Below are 25,368 nucleotides of genomic sequence, written 5' to 3' on the forward strand. Positions count from 1 at the left end.
GCCGTCACCCTGACTTCCATTTTTCCTCGATCGAACACCATACTGGCCCTAATCGGTGGATTGGGGTCTTGACCGTCGAAATCCCATGACCCCAAAATCAGAAAAGGGATCCAGATCTTTTCTCTCCCTTTCATGCCGTGATTTTGGTCGATAAGCACAAATGGGTATGAATACGTGCCTGGATCAAAGGGTTGCAGAGCCTACTCGATGCCGATGGTGCGAATTGCCATATCTGCCGAGAAATCCAGGGGAAGGCTGAAGGATTGTGATGCCGCATAGAATACGATGGAGGGTTGTGATGGAGTTCGGCATGACGGTAATGAACAATCTTCAGAGAGCTGCGACACAACGATCGGATGCTGGGCGATTGGTTCTTGCGTCGGTTGTTTCGGCGCCGGCTGAATTTGTTCGACTCGACCGATAAGAGGGTGGACAGTATTCACGACGCCGGAAGCCGGATCCGATTCCATTAGCGCTGAAACCAGTGGGGTTTGGTTCAAGGCAGCCGGAACCAAAGCCGTGGAGTCGGCATGTGCATCGTCGTGCTCCCTAGGAATCGACACACCTTCACCTTCCACTGTATCAAGATAGTAGATCCGCTCGAGCTCGGTGGCGATTGCAGTCTCAAGAAAATTGAGGAACGGCGATGTCGGATCGTGGTGTTTCCAGTAAAGAAAAGAACGGACCAAACTATTGTAATGAGAGAAGAGACCCATGGGGATTAAGGGAATGAAAGAGGAAGGGCAACGAAATGGTAATGGAATGGTAGGGGGAGGTTCAATGAAAGCACCAATGTTATGAACCTAGATCTGGGGAGGAAATGATCCGGCAGGTCGGACCAATGTTACGTCTCTGTGACAGAGAATTGGAAAATAGACGAAGGAGAGAGGGGACGAAGGAGAAGAAGGGAAGAGACAGAAGAAGAAGCCGAAGAAGAGACAGAGAATTGAGTGGAGATTGAGAATTAACTATTCATTGTCTCTTACATGGGCTACTCGCCCTATTTAACCATCTATCCATTTTGCTTATCCATCTAATATATTTACCCATTTACCCCCTAACATTTTAACCCAACACCATAACCCATCATCTACCTATGATCATAACAGCATAGCGACAGAGACTTTTCGAATGAAATACAAACCTCAAAATGGAGGTTGCAACACGTTTGTTAAACCGACAAGTTGCATAGAGTACGAGTCTACGACAGTGGATATGGACATATAAGGAGGGCAAAAATTTTCCAGTAAAGTGGGAAGATTCCCCACTCCACGGGTGGGATGACTCACCCCTAATGTATGGATCGAATGTACCCGTTCGATTCATGGTTTGATGTATCGGTATTGTATCGGGCGATATGTAATTGGTTTTACAAATGATCGATCTCAATACTGTGCTGATGCCATATCGGTGACACGTTACAGACAAGGGATAAAATGGTCAAAAAATCCATTTTTAAAGCAGAATCAAGGGCAATTTTATCTTATACGACCGATCCATGCTGATACCGTATACCATGCACTAAACCATGGTCTGATTCCTATCCGACAGTATCGATCAATGGTCAAGAAATTGTGGGTGTGGATGAACTCGGTCCGAAAATATTTTAGAAGGGCTTGGTCTTTAGCACCTATGTACGCCACTGGGGGAGGGGACAATGAGAACACATGAAAGCATCAACATTTATGCAATTTTTTATTTCATGGGGGCAAGGTGGTACTTTCACATACTCTTGTAACTGAGCTTAGGAGCCACGCGACCAGGTAGTGTTCTTTTTTCCAATTGAGTAGGAAAAATGTTAACTGTTCATGTGGCCCTTGTGCTAAGACTAGGAGGCATGAAATGACTGCTCCACTCCCATGGAAAGGCAGAAATCCCATCCCTCGAGATGCTTGTGCGCACGCTCTCATTGGTCGTTGCACTATCGCAAGGGTTACGTGACTAGGTGTAGGGTTCTCTTGTCCAAAAATTAAATACAAAATTTGATATGTGACTAATCCATGAGGCATATGGTCAATATTATATGGTTGGCCCATATAACTCTAGCCACGGGGCAAGATGATATGGTGATTCCGATCATATCGAAATGAAAACATTTGGATTAGCCACATATCAAATTTAAGACTCAAATTCAATCAAATACCCTCTCATGTATATCCATGCACTCATGTATTTTTAATAGTCCATTTATTGGCATACACATTCTTATAGTCCTTTCATTGACCTAGATTTTTTTAAAGCCTAATTTTGTCACTTTGCCAACTCTAAATGAGCTGAATCTAGACAACTGAATAAGAACGTTAGAGCCTACATGTACATTTGGGGTCATCTGAAATGCCACAAGGCAGAATTTTGGGTCGATTATGAGTTTATCTAGCAACCAAATATATTTCACATAAGAGTGTAAATCAGTTCGTTCCGGGTTTTCAGTTCAGTTTCAAATAGTGTTGGCATGATCCGGAGACGAATCCGTTAAAAAAAAAACCGATATTCATACCCAACCTGCTTGGTTCAGTTTGGTTTTTATTCTTATTCTATTCTTGCATGGATCACTTTCGGTTCACATACTATAATATAGTAGTATTATAAAATATTAATGTACTATATTATAGTATAGTATATTATATTATAATATAGTGACATTAGAAATATAATACTAATATTAGTAATATATTAATATTATAATATAATAATATACTATAATACATTAGTAACCAAATTTGATTCAGCTTCGGTTTGAATTGACGATTCATATGTTGAGCCAAACTGAATTCGATTCCAACATTTTCAGATCCGGATTATAATCAATTTTTATTTTATTTTGTTCGGCTTATTCAATCCGTTTCAATTTCGGTTCCAATGTGACACCCTTAAATTTTCACCCTTAAAAAACAATCACTTACTCAGTATATAGGCTTAAGGGACTTTGAAACCCTTCTGGTGCCCATGGAAGGGAATTTAGCTCGTCTCTAGGGAGCCAAGCACGCCCAGGGTGCTGCTAGCTGTTGGGCTGTGTCGCACATATCCCTAGGCATACGTCGAGATGTGTGCGACACAGCTCAACCGTTGGCTGCCCCCTGACAGCACCCTGGGCGTTAGGCTCCCTGGAAACGATCCTAATCCCATGGAAGGTCATATTTAGGGTATCAAGGTATTTGAATTAATATATTGTAGACAAAAATGTATAAATGCAATAATATTTGGGGATTTTAGGTTTGAGAATGTAAAAAGGGTAAAAATAAGGGAAAATTTCTCAGATCTATTAGATAAAAATATTAATTACAACTTAAGTAGGTTAAAAATATGTTTTACATTCACTAGTTTTGATTTAAAAAATATTTACTTAATCCCCAAGGTTATTAATTGCTCATGGGTTTCATGAACAAAACAAAATTGAACTTCCCAAAGTACCCCCAATATTTTATCTTCTTTTTTTTTTGTTTCCTTTCAATTCTTTCATTTTAATCACATGTGGGACCCACCCTTTCCTCTTCTTCTTCCTCCTCCTCCTCCTCCTCCTCCTTGGAAGGCCACACCATCCTCGCCGCTGCAACTCCACTTCTGCTATTTTCTCTCTCTTTCCAGAGCTAGAAATCCCTCAACAGAGCGACACTGCACTGACTTCCGTTTTTTTGTTGCTGTTCTTCTTCACACTCTTGCTCTTTTGCATAGTTCACTTGCAACCCTTTTGCTTTTTTCGGTGACCGCTCGATTTTCAGCACCTTCCCAGCACCACCACCACCACCGCCATTCTTTGGCGAGAAGCAAGCAATTAGTATTAAAGCAAAAATCACAAACCCCATAACGCACGCGCCTATTATACTGAGCTTAACACCACTTGGAGACGGTTGAGATGGAGATGGTTGAGGAGCAGATGGGCCAACTAGAAGAGCTGGAGGAGGAGAATTTGTGAAAGAAATATTGTTACCAAGGAAATCTGAACTGGGAAATCTTTGAAGCGACTTTGGTACCTTTCCAGTCAAATTATTGTTTGTTAAGTTTAATTGTTGCGGATTTGGGAGACTTAGATCGGGGATTTCACCAGAAAGCAAGTTATTAGCAAGGTTCAGAGATGTTAAATGAGTCAAATTTGAAATGAAATAAGGAATACTGCCGTTGAATCCAACTCTCGCTCCGGTTCACACCCTTCGCTTGGCTTTGGGTCAAACCAGGCATGCAATGTCGTCTTAGCTGAAGCTTTCCACGGAGGAAAGAAAATCAACATCGTTGGTTTCCTGCCTGTCTTCGCGGAATAGGTTGAGAAACTCTTCCCCCTCTACCCCTCTTGCAGTTATGTAGTTTTTCCTCTGTTGTACTACATCTGTAACTCTTACAACATCTGTAACTCGAAAAGCTGCGCTTTGATGTGTTGTAGATCTGGGTTGGAGTGCAAGATTGCAGAGGCCTTCTACGGAGCAGGAGGAGGAGGAAGAGGAGGGGGTGGATCCTACATGTGATTAAAAATGGAAGAATTTAAAAAAATTAAAAGAGAAGATAAAATATTGGGGAATTTTGGGAAATTCAATTTTGTTTTGTTATTGGAACCCATGAGCAATTAATAATCTTGGGGATTAAGTAAATATTTTCAAAATCAAAACTAGTGGATGTAAAACATATTTTCAACCTACTTAGGTTGTAATTAATATTTTTATCTAGTAGATCTCGGCAATTTCCCCTAAAAATAATATTTAGAAAATTATCATTTTAGTTCAAGCTATAATAAGGGTAAAACTGTCTTATACATCTCAAAATTAACACCTCACTAACATCAACCTTCACAGGTATGGATGTAATTGTTCAAACAACGGCAGATTGCTTGTAATTGGATCAAACTACAAGAGAGATAAGTGTAAATTACTCAAATAAAAATAATCATTTTCTCAAAAGAGTTTATTTTAAATCAATGATTTAGAAAACCTTTTAGAGTACTGGAACACGAATCGTTATCCTCTGTTGTTACAGCACGGTGTTATACTGCATCGTGCGGTGCTGTAGATGGTACAGCGGGCCCCACATGGTACACATGGCCTCTGCAGCCGCCGTACGATGCAGTACAGCACCGTGCAATTACAACATAGGATAAAAATTCACTGGAACACAGATGCAACCATGTTCTTAGTGAAACTGTGGAGGCAGGTTGGGCCTCTGTTATTATTTATAAAATGAACTTTATTATTGCTTTGTGCGGACTATGATTACACAGGAACAACTCAAGATGCAGAAGCAAATGCTCCAAGGATTATAGCAAATACAAGCATTGGGAGGGATTTTTATCCTCTGCTGTTCGCTGCCCAAATAGCACAGTGTTGTCCCCTCACATCGGGCGCGAAATGACAACTTAACCTCCCTCAGGCAGTGTGTTCGGGCAGGGAGGTTAAGTTGTCATTTCGCCCCCATGTGAGGGGACACAGCAGGTGTTGTTCGGGCAGCGAACAGTAGAGGATGACGATCCGCATTGGGAGATGTCTGTTTCGACATTTGGATTGATTGTGCAGACCTAGTTCAGTGGCTGATCTAATCATCTTGTCAAAATGACCAAAAAACCCTCCTCTATTTGATGAATGGTTCAATCACCGTGTGCCACTATGCAAAGATAATTAACAAATTTTTAGAATGATACTTAGATAATCATGCTCAAACTTGAAAGGTTGTGCGTCCACAAGAAATCTAATATCATTTCATAAGATGCAGATATTGAATTCTTTCTATCAAATGGTCATAAAGTGCCTATTAACGTGAGTTATTATGGGGTACGAAAGGAAATTATCTCTTGCAATTCTCTGCTCGGTCCATGTCCCCAAGTCCCTATAATAGGGGGGTTGGACCCCACCCGGGCAGTATGTTCGAGCAAAGGGTTGGGTGGTCATTTCTGCCCCCTATGAGAGGAATTGGAGGAAATGGGCGGACAGGGAATTGTAGGAGATAAAGATCCGGTATGAGAGGATTGGTAGATCCCATCTTGGGTTGAATTTGGTGAGCCGAATTTGTAATCATCTAATCTATCCATATCCATCCTTGTTCCTATTTTGAGGCTACTTTCTTACATACCAATTTTTTTTTCTTGGTATGATTTCTTACATACCCCTTGTGGACACCTTTTTTTTATACATCTGTTATAACTGCCATATGGTAACTATATTAATAATAATATTTAAATTTAGTGGACATGTTGGTCCACATCATCACAATTAATTTGTGAAATTTCAAAACAAACATAGGGGGGCAAAATGACTAACTGATCATGTGAGATGTGCGACCCCTGCGCCCAAACACAAGGCCGCACAAAATGACGGCCACCCCCAACCCCATAGAAAGGTGGAAATTCCTGAGGGTGTGATGATCATTTCGCATGGACCTATTTATGAACGCAAGGGCCACGTGCCGCACATGACTAGAGCTTTCTCTTTCTCATATATATAATATTAAAATATCAGAGTAATTGACTACTTTCATATGTTGAAAATTTTGGAAGTGCATTTCATGCAAAGTGAGGGTTGGACAACCAAATTCCATTTTGAATAACAATAGGCAACAAAACAAGTAACACCTTTTATTTTTTATATTTTTTGGGCTTGCCACTTGTCCCGAAGCCCTTTAAGCCTCCCATGACCCCTCATGTCCAATATGAAGGCCAGATTCATTTCTTTAGACCTGACAACAAGAAGCTTTGGTTCTTACTATGAAAAACACTGGAGATGACGAATGGATTCTCCCTTGAATGAGAGAAACCCTAAGGAATGTTATTTATACATAGATGAGATAGATTATAATACAGCCCTTGGATATACTACTATTTACAATCAATGCCATGATATCTACGTCACACCCATACATGTGAGTCCCTAGTACTTACCAACTAAACTCATGACATTTTCAAACAACTAGGACTTTCATGCTGCAAGTTTCAGCTTAAAAGCATTCCACAGGTTTGCACAATTGGTTAGTCAAGATTTAAAGGTACCTTTCTACTAATTATATATAAAAGGTTCTTTGGACTTTTTTTTTTCATAAAATATTAATTATCATAAATTTTCTCTGCACCTATAAACTAGTGAACTACAACAAGAATCATGCCAAATTCCTATGCAGTTGCAGGCCTCTGTACTTGGAAATAGAACCATGAGAATGTGGCCAAGTTCTAGAGAACACTCATTTTCAGAATCAGCTCTGCCTTTCCTGCAGCCCCTTATCTATATAAGTGCCCCAGTTAGCTCCTCATCCCATTACCCATGAAAGCAGAGAGCTTATTAGAAGAGAAAATGGAGGTGAAAGAAGGTGAAACAGAGAAGAATGATCATCAGATGGCAGGGGAAGTCACTCCCTCCCCTCTCATCACTTCATACAAAATGGGCAAATTTCAACTCTTTCATAGGTCTGTAATTATCAATGCTTGTTCTTGTGAATTACTTTTTATCTTTGATTTCTAGAATTCAGATGGTCTTGGGTGGAATGGTTGAAGTTATTAGTTCTGTTTGGTATGTAAAATTTGTTGTGAATCATTCAAAATAAAGGAAAAGTCTTACAATCTTACATTGTATTTTTGTATTTTCAGAGTGGTTTTGGCACCATTGACTAGATGTAGATCTTTCAACTCAATTCCTCAACCACATGCTATTCTGTATTATTCTCAAAGAGCCAGCAAAGGTGGGCTTCTCATAACCGAAGCTACTGGTGTCTCAGAAACTGCTCAAGGGTAAAACTCCCAGCAATTTCTCAAAACTTTCTCTTCCTCAAATATAATCTATTAGCTTTAGTTTTTATTATTATTATTTTTTAATTCTTTATTCTCTTTGGTTGAAGTTACCCACACACACCAGGTATTTGGACAAAAGAGCAGGTGGAAGCCTGGAAACCCATAGTTGAAGCTGTTCATGCAAAGGGTGGTATCTTCTTTTGCCAGATTTGGCACGTGGGAAGGGTTTCTAATCCTGGTATAGTTTTAATCTCTTTCATTCTCTCTCTTTTTCCTTATAAATTAATATTTCATTATTACTGATAACCATGACCTCAAATTCTTTAAGCGCATTGAAACATGGGTTAAACCTTAATTAAAATCCCCTATAAGACAATTGTGGGACTTGGGCATTGTGAAGTGTAAATTTGATAGACCTTAATTATTGTTTGCAAATCTGAACTGTTTATGGCGTTGACATATGCACTTTTTGGCCATTCTGACATGTTTTAAAAGTAAAACGACCCATCAAAAAATCACCACAACACTTCCTGGACTGAGATCAGGCTTCACCAATAACATTCCTCTACTCCCATTTGCTTTTTAAATTTTTAGGGGTTGTTGGGAAGAGGTAGAAGGCCATATAGATGTTTTCAATAATGTATGAGGGGGAACTGCTTTGCAACAGGTTGAGCTAGTTCATGCTCTACGGCTCTACCCATGGTTTTCGGTATTGGTATCAAATCGGCTGTATCGACCGAGTCATATTGATATCGACCGTGTCCTTAATCGCCAAAGTAGCTCCAGTTGAATTCATCTGTTCTTTTCTAATATTTACCATGAATTAAGGATGCCTTCTTAATTTAATCCAAATTTCTACATAGATATCACTAAAATTGGTTAATTTGATTGCTCTGTTTGATTTCTCTTCAAGAATTTAGTTTTTGGTCATGATTGATGATCCTTTTCTATACAGATTTTCAACCAAATGGTCAAGCTCCAATCTCTTCCACAGACAAGCCTATGAAGGATGTAGAAAACTCCACACCTCCAAGACGATTGAAGACAGAGGAAATCCCTCAACTTGTTAATGATTTTAGAATGGCTGCAAGGAATGCAATTGAAGCTGGTATATATATATGTGGTTTCAAAACAAATTAAAGTTTCACCTTAATATGAAAAATGTATTTAAAGCTGAGAGAGAATTTCTTGAATATATTGTGTTACAGGATTTGATGGAGTTGAAGTCCATGGAGCTCATGGCTATCTGCTTGATCAGTTCCTGAAAGATAAAGTCAATGATCGAACAGATAAATATGGTGGCACACTAGAGAATCGTTGTCGATTCCCTCTGGAAGTAGTTGAAGCAGTTGTTGATGAAATTGGTGCTGATAAAGTTGGAATGAGGCTCTCTCCTTTTGCTAACTATTCAGATGCTGGAGACTCAAACCCTGAAGCTTTGGGCCTTTACATGGCTGAATCCCTTAACAAATATGGGATTCTATACTGTCATATGGTAGAGCCAAGGATGAAAACTTTAGGGGAGAAGAGTGAAACTCTTCACAGTCTTCTTCCCATGAGAAAGGCTTTCAATGGTACTTTCATTACTGTTGGTGGATATGATAAGGAAGATGGAGATAAAGCTGTTGCTACTAATTATGCAGATCTTGTAGCTTATGGTCGCGTTTTCATTGCTAACCCAGATTTGCCAAGAAGGTTTGAGCTAAATGCTCCTCTCAACAAGTATAACAGAGAAACATTTTATGCACCTGATCCTGTTCTTGGTTACACTGATTATCCATTTTTGGAATCCATGACTTAAATTAATTTTTGAAATATTGTAGAGAATGCATTGATAATTGCATTATCATAAATGTCCATTCCTTGATTGCGCGCCATAAGGTTTGGATTTTTTTTGTGAACAAAAAAAGATGGTTGTATACTTGTATTATTTTCTTTCTTTTGTTGAGAGAAGAGAGAGTGTGTCAGTCTTTATGTGAGTATGTGTACTATAGACATTGTGTCTTTTCTTTTCACTTTTATTTAAAACATTGAATGTGCTTGTGCAATAATAAAACATTTTTGACAAATCGCCCTTGACCTCTCCCCTCCTCCTCCAAATAAAATATGAAGTACAAACACAATAGATGAATTCTTGACATTGAGCCATAATAGCTATATTGATTGGTATAGAGAGACTGATCTTAAGCATAGGCATCTGGGTTTTGCAAGAGGTAACCTTCCACCATCTTGAACGTTCCAATGGCCATGTCCTTGCCCATCTGGATTTCATCTTCACCCATCGTGTAGTCACCAATTGTGTAAAACTCAGAAGTAGCCTTACAGATGGATCCCCCGTCTGCACAAGCCACGAACTGAACCGTATCAACAACCTTCTCGATCTTTTCCCCTATTACAACACCTTCAATTAGAGTAAACTTGCACTTAAAATTCTGTTCATCAATTTCATCGATCCGATGCTGGATGAAGTCGAAAGGGCCATCTGCGAAAAAGAAAAAAAAAACTTATTACTACATTTGTTTTAATATAAAATGAAAGATAATCTAGAAGAAAATTATTTACTTGTATGGTCTTTATACAGTCCTTAGGGAAAAAATGGTGGGACCTGATGTTAAATTTTAAGGAAAAAGAACTCTCTCGGGGGAGTACGCGTATGCGTCTAGTGCTCATTGCTTAATTAGACATTAGGGGAGGGGGGCAAAATGATCGCCCCACCCCCATGAAAGGCAAATATATATGTCTCTCATACAAGTTTCATTTCATTGCCTTCCTCGCTGACGTAGGGGTTATGCTCTCAAACAGAAAACGCGTTCCCTAAACTTTATATTCTTTATTTTATTTTGATTTAAAAAAAACCACTGGAACTAAAACTCAACATGCCTGATTTTCCCATATATAAGATTTATGTAAGAGAGAGAGAGAGATGAAAAAACAAACCCTCAGCCAAGTAGATCTGTTTGATGGAACCAGCCCCACCATCACCATGAATTTGAATGCTTTTGATCTTGTCAGGAAGGATCTTGGGAAGTAAGTTGTGTGCATCAAGGATTGCAGCCTTGAAAATCCTAGCAGCTGGGATTGGGCAATTGAACTCGTTGTTAATGGTGGTCACACCCATTTTTTGCTAAAAGGTAAGAATGGGAGAAGAAAGAATAAATTGTGAATAGGGAGGAGGGACCTTGGGTTGCTGTGGTGCCAGTGGTGGAGATGATGAGAAGCGAGGATGGTATTTATAGAGCAGTGAGCTAGCTAGGTTCAGGAACTGTTTGGTCTTAGTAGATAAAAAAACCTCTCACGTAGTTATCTTGATGATTGTTGTAGTTAACTTCAACTTGGAAATTAAGGTAGATACGAAGAGTACACATAGTTTGAATTTGATCATTCTATTTTAAATGTCACCAGCAGACTGCACCGAAACAGATTGAATCAATCATTCATAGTTTTCAGACTGGAGAGCGATCTGGAAAAGACTCCACTTCCAGTCTCAAAACCCGGTTAAACCAGAGAAAACCATGAATTGGAAACACAAGCGGTTCTGATTTTCCTGGTTCAATCAGCCATTTTGGTCCAGTTTAGGGGTGTAGGTCTGGCCCTGTCGGCCCAAGCCTGTCCTGAGCCCGAACAGGGCCTGGGCTGGATTTTTCAATCTTGAGGATGGGTTAGGATTGAAATTTTCAGGCCATGGGTCAGGGACGGGCTGGACCAGGGTTGACAGCTCGGGTTAAGCCCAGCCGGCCCTGTGTTAGGTTATGCTTTACAATTTATTGTTTACATTTTTCAATTTTTGTTTAGTATCTAATTATCTATTGAATAAAAATATCTATAATATTAAGATTGGGTTCAGTTTTTTAACTCAAAGAAAAGTCTAATAGTCAATTGAGTATGAAATAAACTAATACCCAATCACATGCGCCATTTTTTAATGCATAAGACGACGTAAATGATGAAAAAGCAGGACAATTCAGGGCCAACACCAAGCCTAGCAAAAATCAGGTCAATCAGGGCCAACCTAGCCCGTACAAGATCAATTAAGGCGAGTTGGCTGGGCTGAGCTGAGATATCTCAACCCCACCTAAGCCGGGTTGGGCTTGGGTTGGGCCTGGGCTGAGATATCCCACTTTTTTAATTTACCAAAATTTTTCCAATTGATTAAAACAAAAAATAATAATAAAAGGAATCTAAACAAACGGATTCAAATTTCCACGTCAAATTTGACCATTCAAACTTCTACTACTTTCGTTAATGCACGCCTCAATTTAATTGTATTTCAAGCCTTGTTTTGTCTTCTTCCTTGCCGTGGGTTGTCATCCACAGAAACTACTTCCTATAAATTACCTAAGAAGGCTTCTAGAATATGTGTTTTTTTTTAATAAAAAAAAGAGCTTCTTAAAAATCTATGAATAGTCATACATTCAAAATTGGAGGTAGGGAAGGAGGGGGAGACCCCCACAAAATGGTCAAAATCAAACAATGTGACTCTTCCTTTCCAAGTTGAAGTTTAAAGATAACTACATTGGGTTTTCTATTGTCTAAGACTTGTTTAGAGTTCAGACCAAACCTCACTGATCTATAAATACCACCCTCGGTTCTCATTATCTTCACCAGTAGCACCACAGCAACCCAAGGTCCCTCTATTCACAATTTATTCTTTCTTCTCCCATCCTTACCATTTGAGGTTTCATTTTCTTGCATTATTAGAAAAACATGGCAGTGACCACCATTAGCAACGAGTTCAGTTGCCCAATCCCAGCTGCTAGGATTTTCAAGGCTGCAATCCTTGATGCACACAACTTACTTCCCAAGATCCTTCCTGACAAGATCAAAAGCATTGAAATTCATGGAGATGGTGGTGCTGGATCCATCAAACAGATCAACTTGGCTGATGGTTTGTTTTTCCTCTCTCTCTCTCTCTCTTACATAAATCCTATATATGGGAAAAGCAGGCATGATGAGAGTATGTGGAAGCATTTGTCCGGGTGATGTTTCTGCCTTTCATGGAGATGGGGTGATCATTTTGCATTTTTGCCCCCCTCCTTGTCTGGGCACAAGGCGCAAGCGCATATTCTCCGACAGAGATTTTCATCCTCCCAAGTGTGGTGCACTGCCCAATAATGCACCTTTAAAGTGCATCGGACGGTGGTCATGTACTTGAGAGGATAAAAACCCAATGCACAAGTGAGGTGCACTGTCCGATGTATTTTAAAGGTGCACTGGGCATTAGATAGGGTAGAGCACTTGAGGAGAGGATAAAAATTCTCCCGACAGAGTTCCGGGCCCCCCTATTTTTGCCCAAGGACTCTATAATGAACGTACAACTAAATCATTTTCTTCTAGGTTATCTTTCATTTTATATTGAAACAAATGGAGTAGTAACAAGTTTTTTTTGTCATCCAACGTGCAGATGGTCCTTTCGACTTCATCAAACATAGGATCGAAGAAATTGATGAACAGAATTTTAAGTGCAAGTTTACTTTGATCGAAGGTGCAGTTATAGGTGAAAAGATTGAGAAGGTTGTCGATACGGTTCAGTTCATGGCCTGTGCAAACGGGGGATCCATCTGTAAGGCTACTTCTGAGTTCTACACAATTGGTGACTACAAGATGGGTGAAGATGAAATCCAAATGGGAAAGGACATGGCCATTGGAACATTCAAGATGGTGGAAGATTACCTCTCGCAGAACCCAGATGCCTATGCTTAAGTGTCTCTCTAGTTAATCTATACCATCAATAGAGCCATTATGGTTCAATATCAAGAAGTCATCTTTTTTTCTTTTTCTTTTTTTGGGGGGTGGGAGGTGGGGGGCCGAGGGTGGAGGCGGAGGAGTTGTTGGTCAAGAGGTGTTAAGGATTTGATTTTGCTAAATAAAAATGGATATGTTAGAAATGTATGACTACACAATAAGATGAAAAGAAAATTCTATTTCATGATAATTAATTTAAGGATTCATGTCTTAATTGCGTATGATAAACATCACAAGCATTTTCAGAAGATGTTGAACCACTTACATGTGCAAAATGTCATGTTGAAGTTGAAAAACAGAACATGACACTCAAGTGTCACAACTGCTTGCTCGATGATGTCAAAACTTACTATGGGCGGGGTTTTAGTAATTGGACTTAGGCCTGGAATCGACATGAATCGAATGCTTTATCTATTGAAAATTGTAGGATGCATGGAAAAATAAAACCCACAAGGTCCGCCGTCCTTCCGGGTGTCGAAAGAAAGGGAGGATTATGTGGTTCCTTGGGATTTGCTACCTAATTAATGGTCTAAAACCCGCAAATGTCTCATTCTTTCACAATAGATAAAGAACTCTATTGGATAAGTCTTCGTTTTGTCTAGATCTCTGGGTAAGCTTCAAGGTTACGGGATGGAAAGGTGTGATGCATCCAATCCACTTTGCCGGAGGCTTGTATTCTTCTATTTGAAAAAATCCTAGGCTAACTAGTCTTATATACTAGAATGCATAATAATCTAGGTTGTTAGGTTGAAAAAACAATATAAAGCATAGGAGAAAGCATAAAGACTATACTAAACATGGTATTTACAATATTAAATAAAATACACATACCTCGTTGGAAGCCCGAAAATATCGACTGTATCTTCATTGGAAGTTCGCAACAAAAGATATCATTCCGAGAGACTTCGTTGGTTAAATAAAGTTAGCCAGAGATTTGTTAGGGTTTTGGCTATTGCTGGGGCTCAACTTCTTTACTTGGTGAGTGGGGTTCGATCGATGACACTTATTGGGATAAAAGTCTTCTCCAATTCTTTAATCTGGCAATTCCTGCCAATACCACCTTCCCTGCACGACACATGGCATTACAAGATCTTGTGGTGGAGATTGAATTGCTACATTTCATGAAGCCCAACCCGATGAGATTCTAAACCCAAAACGCAAAAGAACAAAAAAAAAAAGCAGGAAGACCTCGACTTTTCCTCTCCCTCTCTCCGTTCATCACCTTCCCTCCTTCCCACCATTGGAGAGCTTCAAGTTCTGATAATCAAATCACAAGCTCTGCAACTTGGAGAATGGCTCTGGCTGAGAGCAGGGGAGGGATCTAACGGTCACAGGAAGCTTTGTTAGGATTTCAACTTCGCGTAGAAGCACTAGCAGGTATACCTTTCTGTTTCTCTCCCTGCTTGGTGATCCAGTGTTCCCATTTTTTTTTAAGCCCTAGGCATCAGAATTCTGTAATATGGAGATGAGGATATTTCGATGGTCATCGTGTTGAAGATCTGCTTCCCCCCCTTTGTGCTACCTTAAATTGAATAGGAATTTTCGTTTCACATTTATTTATGACGGTTTGATTTTTTCAATTAGAATTTTTCGTTGCCGGTAATTGTTATAGTTTTGAACCTCCAAAGATGGTTTTCTGTCCAAGTGTGATAGCAAAATAAGGGTAAACAAAAATAATTTTTTGTAGATCTGCAAATTTGACCAAGATTTAGAAGACCTGGCGATGAAAAGAGTCAGATATTCCAGGAGAAGCCAATATGTGGAATTGCTTTGGAAATCCATATTCAGTTTATCCTTCTATGATTTTTTTTTTGGGGGTCACTTTTTGATATTCGAAAAAAATCAAATGCACAGGGTGGAATTTCTTTGGAAACCCATATTCAGTTTATCCTTCTCTGAATTTTTTTTGGGTTTGCTTTTTTATATTCTCGAAAGAAATCAAATAAACAGGGATTGAAATACCCCAAATCACTGAAAAGGTCAGGAAGAAAGAAAATCCATCAGACCTTGAACCTCTCCAATGGTGGGAAGGAGGGAAGGAGATGAGAGGAAGAGAGAAAGTAGAGGTTTTCTACGTTTTTCATTCCTATTTTCATCGGGTTGAGATTGATCCGGAAGCCAAATCGGGTTGGGCTTCATGAAATGGAACAATTCAATCTCCACCACAAGATTTTGTAATGCCACATGTCACACAAGGAAGGTGGTATTGCCAGGAATTGCAGATTAAAGAATTGGAGAGGATTTTTATCCCACTTATTGGGCCTCCCACCCCAAAACAAGAAAAAATGACAGCATAACAACATACGATGGGAGTTACAAATTTTTTTTTTGTTTAAGGTAAAAAGGGATTTACAAAATAAAAGCATCAGGTTTTTTTTTCTTTCGGTAATATAAAAGCATCAGTTTTTTTTTTGGGTAAAAAAAATAAAAGCATCAGTTTAACGGTACATAAAAAGCATATATAAAAAGGGACATACAAATAACTTGAACAAAGTAATCTATTAAACAAAGCTAATTAATGATTAAATTAAATAATTAAATGACAATCAAATGTCGTTGAATTTAGACAAAATTTTACGCAAATGATTAAATTAATAATTAAAATAGCTATGTAAGACTAGATTGAAGAGTTTTGGCTTAAACCGAGGAGGTTCAGATACCAAGAAATATCAGGGTAAAACAGTCATTTTTGCAAACGATTACGAATTCAGGTGAATTTTTTTGCCCATGCATGCCTAAAATGGTTAAATAAGGGTATCCCATGAGTTTTGGATTTATTCAGGAAGGTTTGGGTATTTGAAAATAGGTTAGGGGCAAAACAGTAATTCTTATCATTTGATTGTCACTGGAGCTAGGTGGGCCCTAATCATCATCACTGAGACGCCCTCCTAAGGTGCCAAAATGTAGTGTCTGCACTGCTCAGAGTTAGAGGGTGCATATTATTTTCTAAACTATTGGTATGTATGAATGGATATACAAAGCATGCATGCTAATGCAAGGTGGGTATTTGATTGAATTAGACTATGAAATTTGACACGTCGTTAATTAGACCATGTTCTCTCTATCCAACAGTCAAAATGGACACATCATCTGCCCATGTGGCATAATATTTGTCTTGTGACATTTGAAAAAATAATCTCTTGTGACAATAATAATAATAATACACCTTAATAGAAACATATCTTTAAAAGTAAGGTCAAAAGTTTTTATAGCCGGTAATCACAAACAAATTTGAAAGAGTGACATGGTAATTTTGATTGTTGGATACTTAGGTAAATAGATCTAAACAAACAACATATCAAATTTTCATTTCAAATTTGAGCATTCAATCTTCAACCAACTCTTGTGTATGTCCATGCACCCCTTATATAGTTGTAGACTCGTAGTTTTGTGCACATCTTATTAGTCTTTAATTTATTGTTTTTTTAGAGAAATATTTCTAGTAGGGGAGTGTACCAAACTCACACCTAGACACAAAAGGGTGAAATGATTGCACCACCCCCATGAAAAGCAAAAATGACAAACCAATGAATGCCTTTGTGCGTGATTCCTTTAACCCCAGCCATGTACACACGCAGGGAACATGCTCCCCCACAAAAAAACACCTCTCTCTCTTTTTCATACGTTGTTTTGCCATCTAACTTGCCCGTGGAGCTTGGGTTGTCATCGAGGGTAACTATTCCCTTGGACCTTTATCTACTCCATTTTCTGGGCAGGTCTATTTCTCCAAGTTCATCTAACAGAGGGGCAAAAATAACCATCCTATTCCTACCTGAACACACTACCTGGGTGAGGTTCACCCCTCTCTATTAGAAGAACTTGAGGACATGGAGCGGGCAGAAAAATGAGCAGATACAAATGCATATTCCCTATAAATTATCAGACCTATCAAGTCCCTTTGTTATTAACGATTTAACTCTAATATTGACCTAAGGCAGGCTTCTAGAGTTTGAATTTTATGAATAAAAAACTTTTTCTTTAGCACAAGTGATATGATAAGAAGAAACATGTTGCCTACACATTAGATCTACAAAAAATGACATATTTTACTCATCAACTTTGACCAAATCAGAGATCTTCTATCGCTATTTCTCTCTCTGCATGTTTGATATGATGCTCCATTAGATGTGGAAATCAGAGGTCGCAATCTTTCTAGATGGATGAGCTGCTTACGATATTAAATAGTAATAAGATAATCGAATATTCACATCTTAATTGATTCACTTATGGATTAGAATTTTTTATCCTCTGAAAGTGTCGTGTAGTGCCCAATATACCTTTAAAATGTATTTGATGGTAAAAATATGTTCTTAGATTTTTTTTTTTTTCAAGTGTAATGGTCATCGTTGAATGTACTTTAAATGTACACTGGACGATGCACTGCACTTGAGTGGATGATAGAAAGAACATAGTAATACAAATCCAGACCGATGGTTGTACACCAAAGTGAGAGATGTTATAAACTACGCAGTTTAACTGGACCAAAACGGTTTATTGAAAAAAGGAAAATCAGAACCTTTCATTTTCCAATTCATGGTTTTCTCTGGTTTGACCGGGTTTTGAGACTGGAACTCGATTAACTCTGGTTTGACCGGTTTTGAGACTGGAAGTGGAGTCTTTTCCAGATCGCTCTCCAGTCTGAAAACTATGAATGATTGATTCAATCTGTTTCGGTGCAGTCTGCTGGTGACATTTAAAATAGTTTGGTCAAATTCAAACTATGTGTACTCTTCTTATCTTCCTTAATTTCCAAGTTGAAGTTAACTGCAACAACCATCAAGATAACTACGTGGGAGGTTTTCTATCTTCTAAGACCAAACAGTTCCTAAACCTAGCTAAGCTCATTGATCTATAAATACCACACCCTCGGTTCTCATCATCTCCACCACTACCCTCACAGCAACCCAAAGTCCCTTTATTCACAATTTATTCTTTCTTCTCCCATCCCATCCCATCCTTTTGAGGTTTCATTTTCTTGCATTAATATTAGCAAAAAATGGGTGTGACCACCATTACCAACGAGTTCAATTGCCCAATCCCAGCTGCTAGGATTTTCAAGGCTGCAATCCTTGATGCACACAACTTACTTCCCAAGATCCTTCCTGACAAGATCAAAAGCATTCAAATTCATGGTGATGGTGGGGCTGGATCCATCAAACAGATCAACTTGGCTGATGGTTTGTTTTTTCATCTCTCTCTCTTATTACATAAATCCTATACATGGGGTCTAAACTAGGGGGTGATTTGAGTTTTTTGTTAAAATAGGGGGTGATTTGAGTTTTTTGTTAAAATAGGGGGTGATTTGAGTTTCGTTTAAAGACCAGGGGGTGACGTGTAATTTACCTTTCATTTTATATTGAAACAAATGGAGTAGTAACAAGTTTTTTTTTATTTTGTCATCCAACGTGCAGATGGCCCTTTCAACTTCATCAAGCATAGGATCGAAGAAATTGATGAACATAATTTTAAGTGCAAGTTTACTTTGATCGAAGGTGCTGTAATAGGTGAAAAGATTGAGAAGGTTGTCGATACGGTTCAGTTCGTGGCCTGTGCAGACGGTGGATCCATCTGCAAGGCTACTTCTGAGTTTTACACAATTGGTGACTACACGATGGGTGAAGATGAAATCCAGATGGGCAAGGACATAGCAATTGGAACGTTCAAGATGGTAGAAGATTACCTCTCGCAAAACCCAGATGCCTATGCTTAAGACTCTCTCTCTCCTTCTCTAGTTAATCTATACCATCATCGATCAATAGAGCTATAATGGCTCAATATCAAGAAACAATCCATTGTGTTTGTACTTTTTTTTTTTTATCTGGGAGGGAGTTGTTGGTCAGGGTTGTTAAGGATTTGGTTGTGCTTAATAAAGGGGGTTATGTTAAAAATGTTTAATAAAAAAAAAATTCTATTTTGTGATAATTAATGTTTTAATTTCTGTTTTAATTGGATAAAATAAACATCACACTCATTTTCAAAAGTCCGAATCACTTACATCGCTCCTCGAACTATTACATAACATTTAGAAACTAATTAGATAATACATATAGACATAAAGTGGCTGTTGGGCCAGATTGGCTGAGTTTATGGATAGAAAAGCAACTTTGACATCTGAGTTTCTAAAATATGATTTTCAATTTATTGCCTTAAGATATCGGTCAAAATGACATTTGACTCACCAAACAGTTCCTGATCTGAGATTGGATCCTTTCTAATGACCATCCCACCCAATGAGTGTCCAATGAGGCATTCTATGGCTGGACTGCCGCACACATCTTGAAGGGCATCGTTGAGATGTGTTCGGCATAGCCCAACCGTCAAATACCTCATTGGGCTTTCCACTCAGTCCACTCAGTGGAGAGAATCCCAATCCATCTCCCTTGATGTTTAGGGCAAAATGCAATTCCTCTAAGGTTCTTGCATTGACAATCTCACCCAATAAATTCATGGTTACTTCTTAGGATTTGCCAGTTCGGCTCGTGGACCCCTCAGTTTTCCCTTTTAAAGGGTGGTTTGATTGTATTTCTATAAATCTTTTTGTTTTTCTTTTTCCTCTCCCCGTCTATCTTTACAGTTTGCATGTTAAACAAGGAGGAGATCAACAGAACAGTAAAAGGAAAAACTGAGGAAACGAAGATATGGGCATATACATAGAGAGAGATTTGAACCGAAGATATGGGCTCCATAGCAATACCCTTGGCATGCGACATGTGCACAATTTCATACAAAAGTTGAAAATCAGATCAAGAAAAGTGTCACAGCCCGTTTGCCATATGGCTGTGTTCTCTGCCTGGAATGGAATTCAGGGTGATTGTTCACTATCTAGAAGCACAGGTGGTGTTCTCTGCCTGAAAGCACAAGCTATGTCCAGACACATGGAGCAGTCATTTCACCCACCCCCATGTATTTGGGTGCATCCTGCGCTCTCGGCACAGAGAATATTTGACATTAAATTTATATTCAATCAGATATTTTATTTATACAATTGTTACAATGTGTGTCCACGAGATGACGAGAATGCTGATTCCAAAACACAAGTATGAGTGTACATATGTGTGTACAATATTGAACTGAATTAGATGATAATCTTGAACAGACTACTTTTAGATGTTTGAGAAACAATTAAGATTCTCATCAATGGCTTACAATTGTCCCTTGACCGAAGAAGTTTTTATCATTGTAGTTAAGTATTATGAGTTTTATTATACCAACAATTGATGTTATGTAAGACTGTGTTGGATTCATAGTGTTTGGTTATAAACAAAAAAGATGTTCAACAAGGAATCCACTCCACTATGAATGAACCTAGAGAACACCTCTCTATATAGTTACATTTTTTAATGACTATCCCTACTGGAAGGACGATCCTCATCACCATTCTGCCCAAATTTGATGTAAGGTTGGCTTCCAAAATATGTTGCTCATTTTATCATTTTTCAATTTTTTTTCTAAATTATAACAAATCAATACATATACTTAATTTGTTATCCGTGTAATAAAGGAATGTGAACTTTCCAAAAATACCCACCCACATGTGCCGTTCAAAGTTGGAGCATGCACATTATTTTCTAAAGTGTTGGTACGTATGCATGGACATACATAGGATGCATGCCAATACAAGGTGGGTGGGTATTTGATCGAATTAGGCTATAATTTTGACACTTCGTTAATCTAGACCATGTCCTCTCTATCAATGGTCAGAACGAACACATCATTTGTCCAAGTAGTTGAATATTTGTCTTGTGACGTTCAAAATAAGGCCCTTATGCTATTATTACAAGCAAATTTAGAAGAGTAATGGTAATTTTGATTATTGGATATTTAGTGAATAGATCTAAACAAACGATATACCAAATTTCCTCCTTAAATTTGATCATTCAATATTCAACCAACTCCTATATATGTCCATGCACCCCTTACACAGTTGTAGTCTTGTGCATATATTATTAGTGTTTTTTTCTTTTGAAGAAAGAATGCTAACCGGTGTTGTGCCTGGGCGTGTACTTGCGCCCAGACACAACCCAACATAAAAAGACCAATGCGTCCCTAGATCTTTTTGCCTTTCTAGGGGGTACATCAATCTTTTTGCTCTAGGCTGTGTCTAGCCACAGGTACACGCCCAGCCATATCACCAATTATCGTTCCTTTTCTTTTCTTTTTTTTTTTAAATTGTTTTTTTCATGCTTTGTTAGCCATCTAGGCTTGCAAGTGGCCACGTGGGTTGTCATCTAGGGAAACTATTGGATCTGGCTCCTATCCAGCAGTGGCGGGAGCTGGACGGTGCAGCACCCCTTTAAGATCTCGCATGTGGACTGACTGACATCCGACGGTCAGTAATTAAAAAACTACTTTAGCCCTAAATCCCTGCAGACGAGTCGGGTCACTTCCTAATCCGAAAAATTCACGACTCTTCCTCCTCCAATCCTACGAACAAGCAAGGGAGACCAGGCAGCAGCGACACCCGATGACTTAGCACCTCACTGCCAAACTCCCCTTCTTCAATGGATTCCGACGAACAGAGCCATCGCCAGATCTAGGTATACTCTCTCTCTTTCATTTTCATTCTTAAGGTCAAACCTAACTCTATTTATGAACTTGGTACAGGGGAAGTGGAAGAAGATTGAAGGACTAGATCTCTCTCTTCGTTCCGACGAGGTTCACCACTGCCAGTTCTAGCTATGCCGATGAGAAACCTGCCGTGGTTTGTAAAACTGGTGATTCGGGAACCCAAACTCTCTCACCACTCACCACTCCTTTTATAATCTCCTCCCGCCCATATCCCTCTTCCACATCTCTCCATCTCTCTTTGTTTTCTTTTTGGGATTTCAGTTCTTAGGAAACCTGCAACTGTGAGTGTGAGTCTGCTTGTAAGACATCCCCTGCCCCACTCCCACCTCGTGCTCTTCCCTCCCCTTCCATCTACCTTGCAAAATCCTAAAATGTTCTGTTTCCCCTGTTCTTATTTCCTACATATGGACAAATAGCATCTCGATCACGGAATCTGAATCCATTAACCCTCTCAAGGAGGGTACCCATTTATAGTAGTTCTCAGGATAGTTCCCAGATTGCCTGAGAAGTGCACATAGATACTGCAATATGGTCTACAAAAAGACACTCAAATCCCCATTACTAACCAAGACCAATGAAGAAATAACTCATTGCAAACCATTACAAAAACACCTCCAGATTTTTTTGGTTGTTCTTCCCAAGTTGTTGCATCAGAATTACTAAAAAAAAATACAATAATGCACAAGAGAGAGAGAGAGAAGGATCAGGGCAGATGCTAAGTAGAGATTCCAATTTCTGGTTGAATTAGAATTTTATCTTTCTTTTTACAGTAATACAACTGATCAAAAGTCCATATCAGATTCGATCCCCACCACGATCCAACCTCAATAATAGAAACTAGTTTTGAAGCTCATGAAGTTGAAGAAAACTCCAAATCATTGAAGCTTCGGGTCAGGGGGCGCAGGGGAGAAGACAACGGGGAGGGTAGCTGCAGGGTTTGCGTAGAGAGAGAGAGAGAGAGGTCTGACGTTAGGTTAATCCCAATTCTATTTCACAGTACTCAAGATCCTATTTCGGAAACCCACTGTTCACCGGAGGGAAAGTAGGAAGCCGAGGAAGTTTTCGGGTTAGGGAGTGACCCGACTCATCTATTGGGATTTAGGATTTTTATTATTGACCGTTGGATGCCAGTCAATCCACATCACGAGATCTGAAGGGGGTGGTGCACCATTCAGCTCCCGCCACGACTGGACAGGAGCCAGATCCTATTTTCCATCGGTTCCCGTTATTAAGTCTAACCTTGACTTGAGGCGGCTTCTAGAAATTAAATTTTATGAATAGAAAACTCTTATTTAGCCAAAAAAAAAAATTGGCATACCTTACCCATCGACATTGACCGAAGCAAATTACCTCCAAATAAATAAATAAAATAAAAATGACAAATAAACTAATAACTTAAAATGTGTCGTTGATTCAATCCTTTTCCGATTCATGTTTGCCTCTAGCCTTGACCAGTTTTGAGGCTGGAATTAGAATCCCATTCTGAAAACCATGAATAGAGACTTACATTTAAAATTGGGAGTGAGGGAGAAAAGAACAAAATGGATTGTTTGCCACCGGCTGTAACCCCCGCAATTATATGGTCAAATTCAAACAATGTGCACTATTCCTTTTGAATTTAGATTTATTATTATTTTTATGCCAATTACCATAAAAGATAACTACAAGGGGTTTCCTATCATCTAAGTCTTGTTCAGACCAAACAGTTCCTGAAGTACCTCACTGATCTATAAATACCACCCTCGCTTCTCATCATCTCCACCACTAGCACCACAGCAACCCAAGGTCCCTCTATTCACAATTTATTCTTTCTTCTCCCATCTCATCCTCTTGAGGTTTCATTTTCTTGTATTATTAGCAAAAAAATGGGTGTGACCACCATTACCAATGAGTTCAATTGCCCAATCCCAGCTGCTAGGATTTTCAAGGCTGCAATCCTTGATGCACACAACTTACTTCCCAAGATCCTTCCTGACAAGATTAAAAGCATTGAAATTCATGGAGATGGTGGGGTTGGATCCATCAAACAGATCAACTTAGCTGATGGTTTGTTTTTTCTTCTCTATCTCTCTCTCTTACATAAATCCTATATATGGGAAAAGCAGGCATGTTGAGTTTTAGTTCCAGTGGTTTTTTTTTAATCAAAATAAAAAGAAAGAATATAAAGTTTAGGGAAGGCATTCTCTGTCCAGGCAATTTGGTCTCCTCCAGCTGTGGCGGGAACTGAAGGATTCAGCACAGCAAAACAAGGGGTGTTTGGGTCATTTCACCAGTGGGTCCCATGTGGGCCTCTCTTAAAATGATCAAACTCCCCCCTGTTTTTGCTGGGTTGGATCCTCCACTTCCCTCCACGGTTGTCCCTATCCAGGAGCGTAGTCCCTACATCAACATGGAAGCCAATGGGAGGAAATGTGGCTGAGCGACATATCTGCTTTTCATGGGGGCATGGCGATCATTTTGCCCCCTTTGTGTCTGGCACAAGGCACAAGCGCATAATCCCGAACATGGTTCTTTTTCTAAAAAAAAATTTAACACTAGGTTCCACTATTTTTGTCCAAGGAATATATAAAGAACGTACAAGTAAATCATTTTCTACTATATATTTTTATATTGAAACAAATGGAGTAGTAACAAGTATTTTTTTTTTGTCGTGTCAAACGTGCAGATGGCCCTTTCGACTTCATCAAGCATAGGATCGAAGAAATTGATGAACAGAATTTTAAATGCAAGTTTACTTTAATCGAAGGTGCTGTAATAGGTGAAAAGATTGAGAAGGTTGTCGATACGGTTCAGTTCGTGGCCTGCGCAAACGGAGGATCTACCTGCAAGACTACTTCTGAGTTTTACACAATTGGTGACTACACAATGGGTGAGGATGAAGTCCAAATGGGAAAGGACATGGCTGTGGGAACGTTCAAGATGGTGGAAGATTACCTGTTGCAGAACCCAGATGTCTATGTTTAAGACTCTCTCTCTTTAGTTAATCTATGCCATCAATCAATAAAATTACAATGGCTCAATATCAAGAAGTCATCCATTGTGTTTGCGCTTTTTTTTATTTGTGGGGGTTGGGTGAAGAGTAGTTGTTGGTCAAAGGTGTTAAAGATTTGCTTGTACTTAATAAATTGGGATTTGTTAGAAATGTTTGATTGCACAAGAAGAGAAAAAAATTCTATTTTGTGATAATTAATGTTTGATTTCATGTTTTAATTAGATAAGATAAACATCACACTCATTTCCAAAAGAGTCCGAATCACTTACATGCTCCTCGAACTATTACATAACATTTAGAAGCTAATTAGATAATACATAGAAGCATAAATTCCCAATCATCAATTTTGACTTTGACCTATAACTTCTAATTT

The 25,368-nt window shown here is 38.9% G+C and overlaps 5 protein-coding genes across 6 annotated transcripts; 4 read left to right on the forward strand and 1 right to left on the reverse strand.

Moving 5' to 3' along the window:
* The first annotated feature begins 7,237 nt into the window (after positions 1 to 7,237).
* LOC122654474 (putative 12-oxophytodienoate reductase 11) lies at positions 7,238 to 9,494 on the forward strand. Its single transcript, XM_043848574.1, has 5 exons — positions 7,238 to 7,372; positions 7,553 to 7,693; positions 7,801 to 7,931; positions 8,649 to 8,801; positions 8,902 to 9,494. The coding sequence occupies exons 1-5, from the start codon at positions 7,260 to 7,262 to the stop codon at positions 9,492 to 9,494; spliced, it is 1,131 nt and encodes a 376-aa protein (XP_043704509.1). The 5' UTR covers positions 7,238 to 7,259.
* Positions 9,495 to 9,835: 341 nt separating this feature from the next.
* LOC122654477 (major allergen Pru ar 1-like) lies at positions 9,836 to 10,856 on the reverse strand. The gene is made up of 2 exons (XM_043848578.1): positions 10,631 to 10,856; positions 9,836 to 10,175 (listed from the first exon to the last, which is right to left on the reverse strand). Exons 1-2 carry the CDS (start codon positions 10,809 to 10,811, stop codon positions 9,877 to 9,879), a joined length of 480 nt encoding a protein of 159 aa, XP_043704513.1. The 5' UTR covers positions 10,812 to 10,856; the 3' UTR covers positions 9,836 to 9,876.
* Positions 10,857 to 12,318: 1,462 nt separating this feature from the next.
* Positions 12,319 to 25,065, forward strand: LOC122654476 (major strawberry allergen Fra a 1.07-like). Of its 2 annotated transcripts, none has more exons than XM_043848576.1 (3): positions 12,319 to 12,578; positions 13,095 to 13,432; positions 25,014 to 25,065. In XM_043848576.1, exons 1-2 carry the CDS (start codon positions 12,398 to 12,400, stop codon positions 13,391 to 13,393), a joined length of 480 nt encoding a protein of 159 aa, XP_043704511.1. In that variant the 5' UTR covers positions 12,319 to 12,397; the 3' UTR covers positions 13,394 to 13,432; positions 25,014 to 25,065. The 2 variants fall into 2 exon arrangements, with proteins under 2 accessions (XP_043704511.1, XP_043704512.1); XM_043848577.1 differs by having other exon boundaries at positions 13,095 to 13,435; positions 25,018 to 25,063.
* On the forward strand, positions 18,432 to 19,145 carry LOC122654925 (major allergen Pru ar 1-like). The gene is made up of 2 exons (XM_043849181.1): positions 18,432 to 18,612; positions 18,847 to 19,145. The coding sequence occupies exons 1-2, from the start codon at positions 18,432 to 18,434 to the stop codon at positions 19,143 to 19,145; spliced, it is 480 nt and encodes a 159-aa protein (XP_043705116.1).
* LOC122654926 (major allergen Pru ar 1-like) lies at positions 23,869 to 24,967 on the forward strand. The gene is made up of 2 exons (XM_043849182.1): positions 23,869 to 24,049; positions 24,669 to 24,967. Exons 1-2 carry the CDS (start codon positions 23,869 to 23,871, stop codon positions 24,965 to 24,967), a joined length of 480 nt encoding a protein of 159 aa, XP_043705117.1.
* Positions 25,066 to 25,368: the final 303 nt, after the last annotated feature.

This window comes from Telopea speciosissima, chromosome 3 (assembly GCF_018873765.1).
Source record: "Telopea speciosissima isolate NSW1024214 ecotype Mountain lineage chromosome 3, Tspe_v1, whole genome shotgun sequence".
Lineage (NCBI taxonomy): Eukaryota > Viridiplantae > Streptophyta > Magnoliopsida > Proteales > Proteaceae > Telopea > Telopea speciosissima.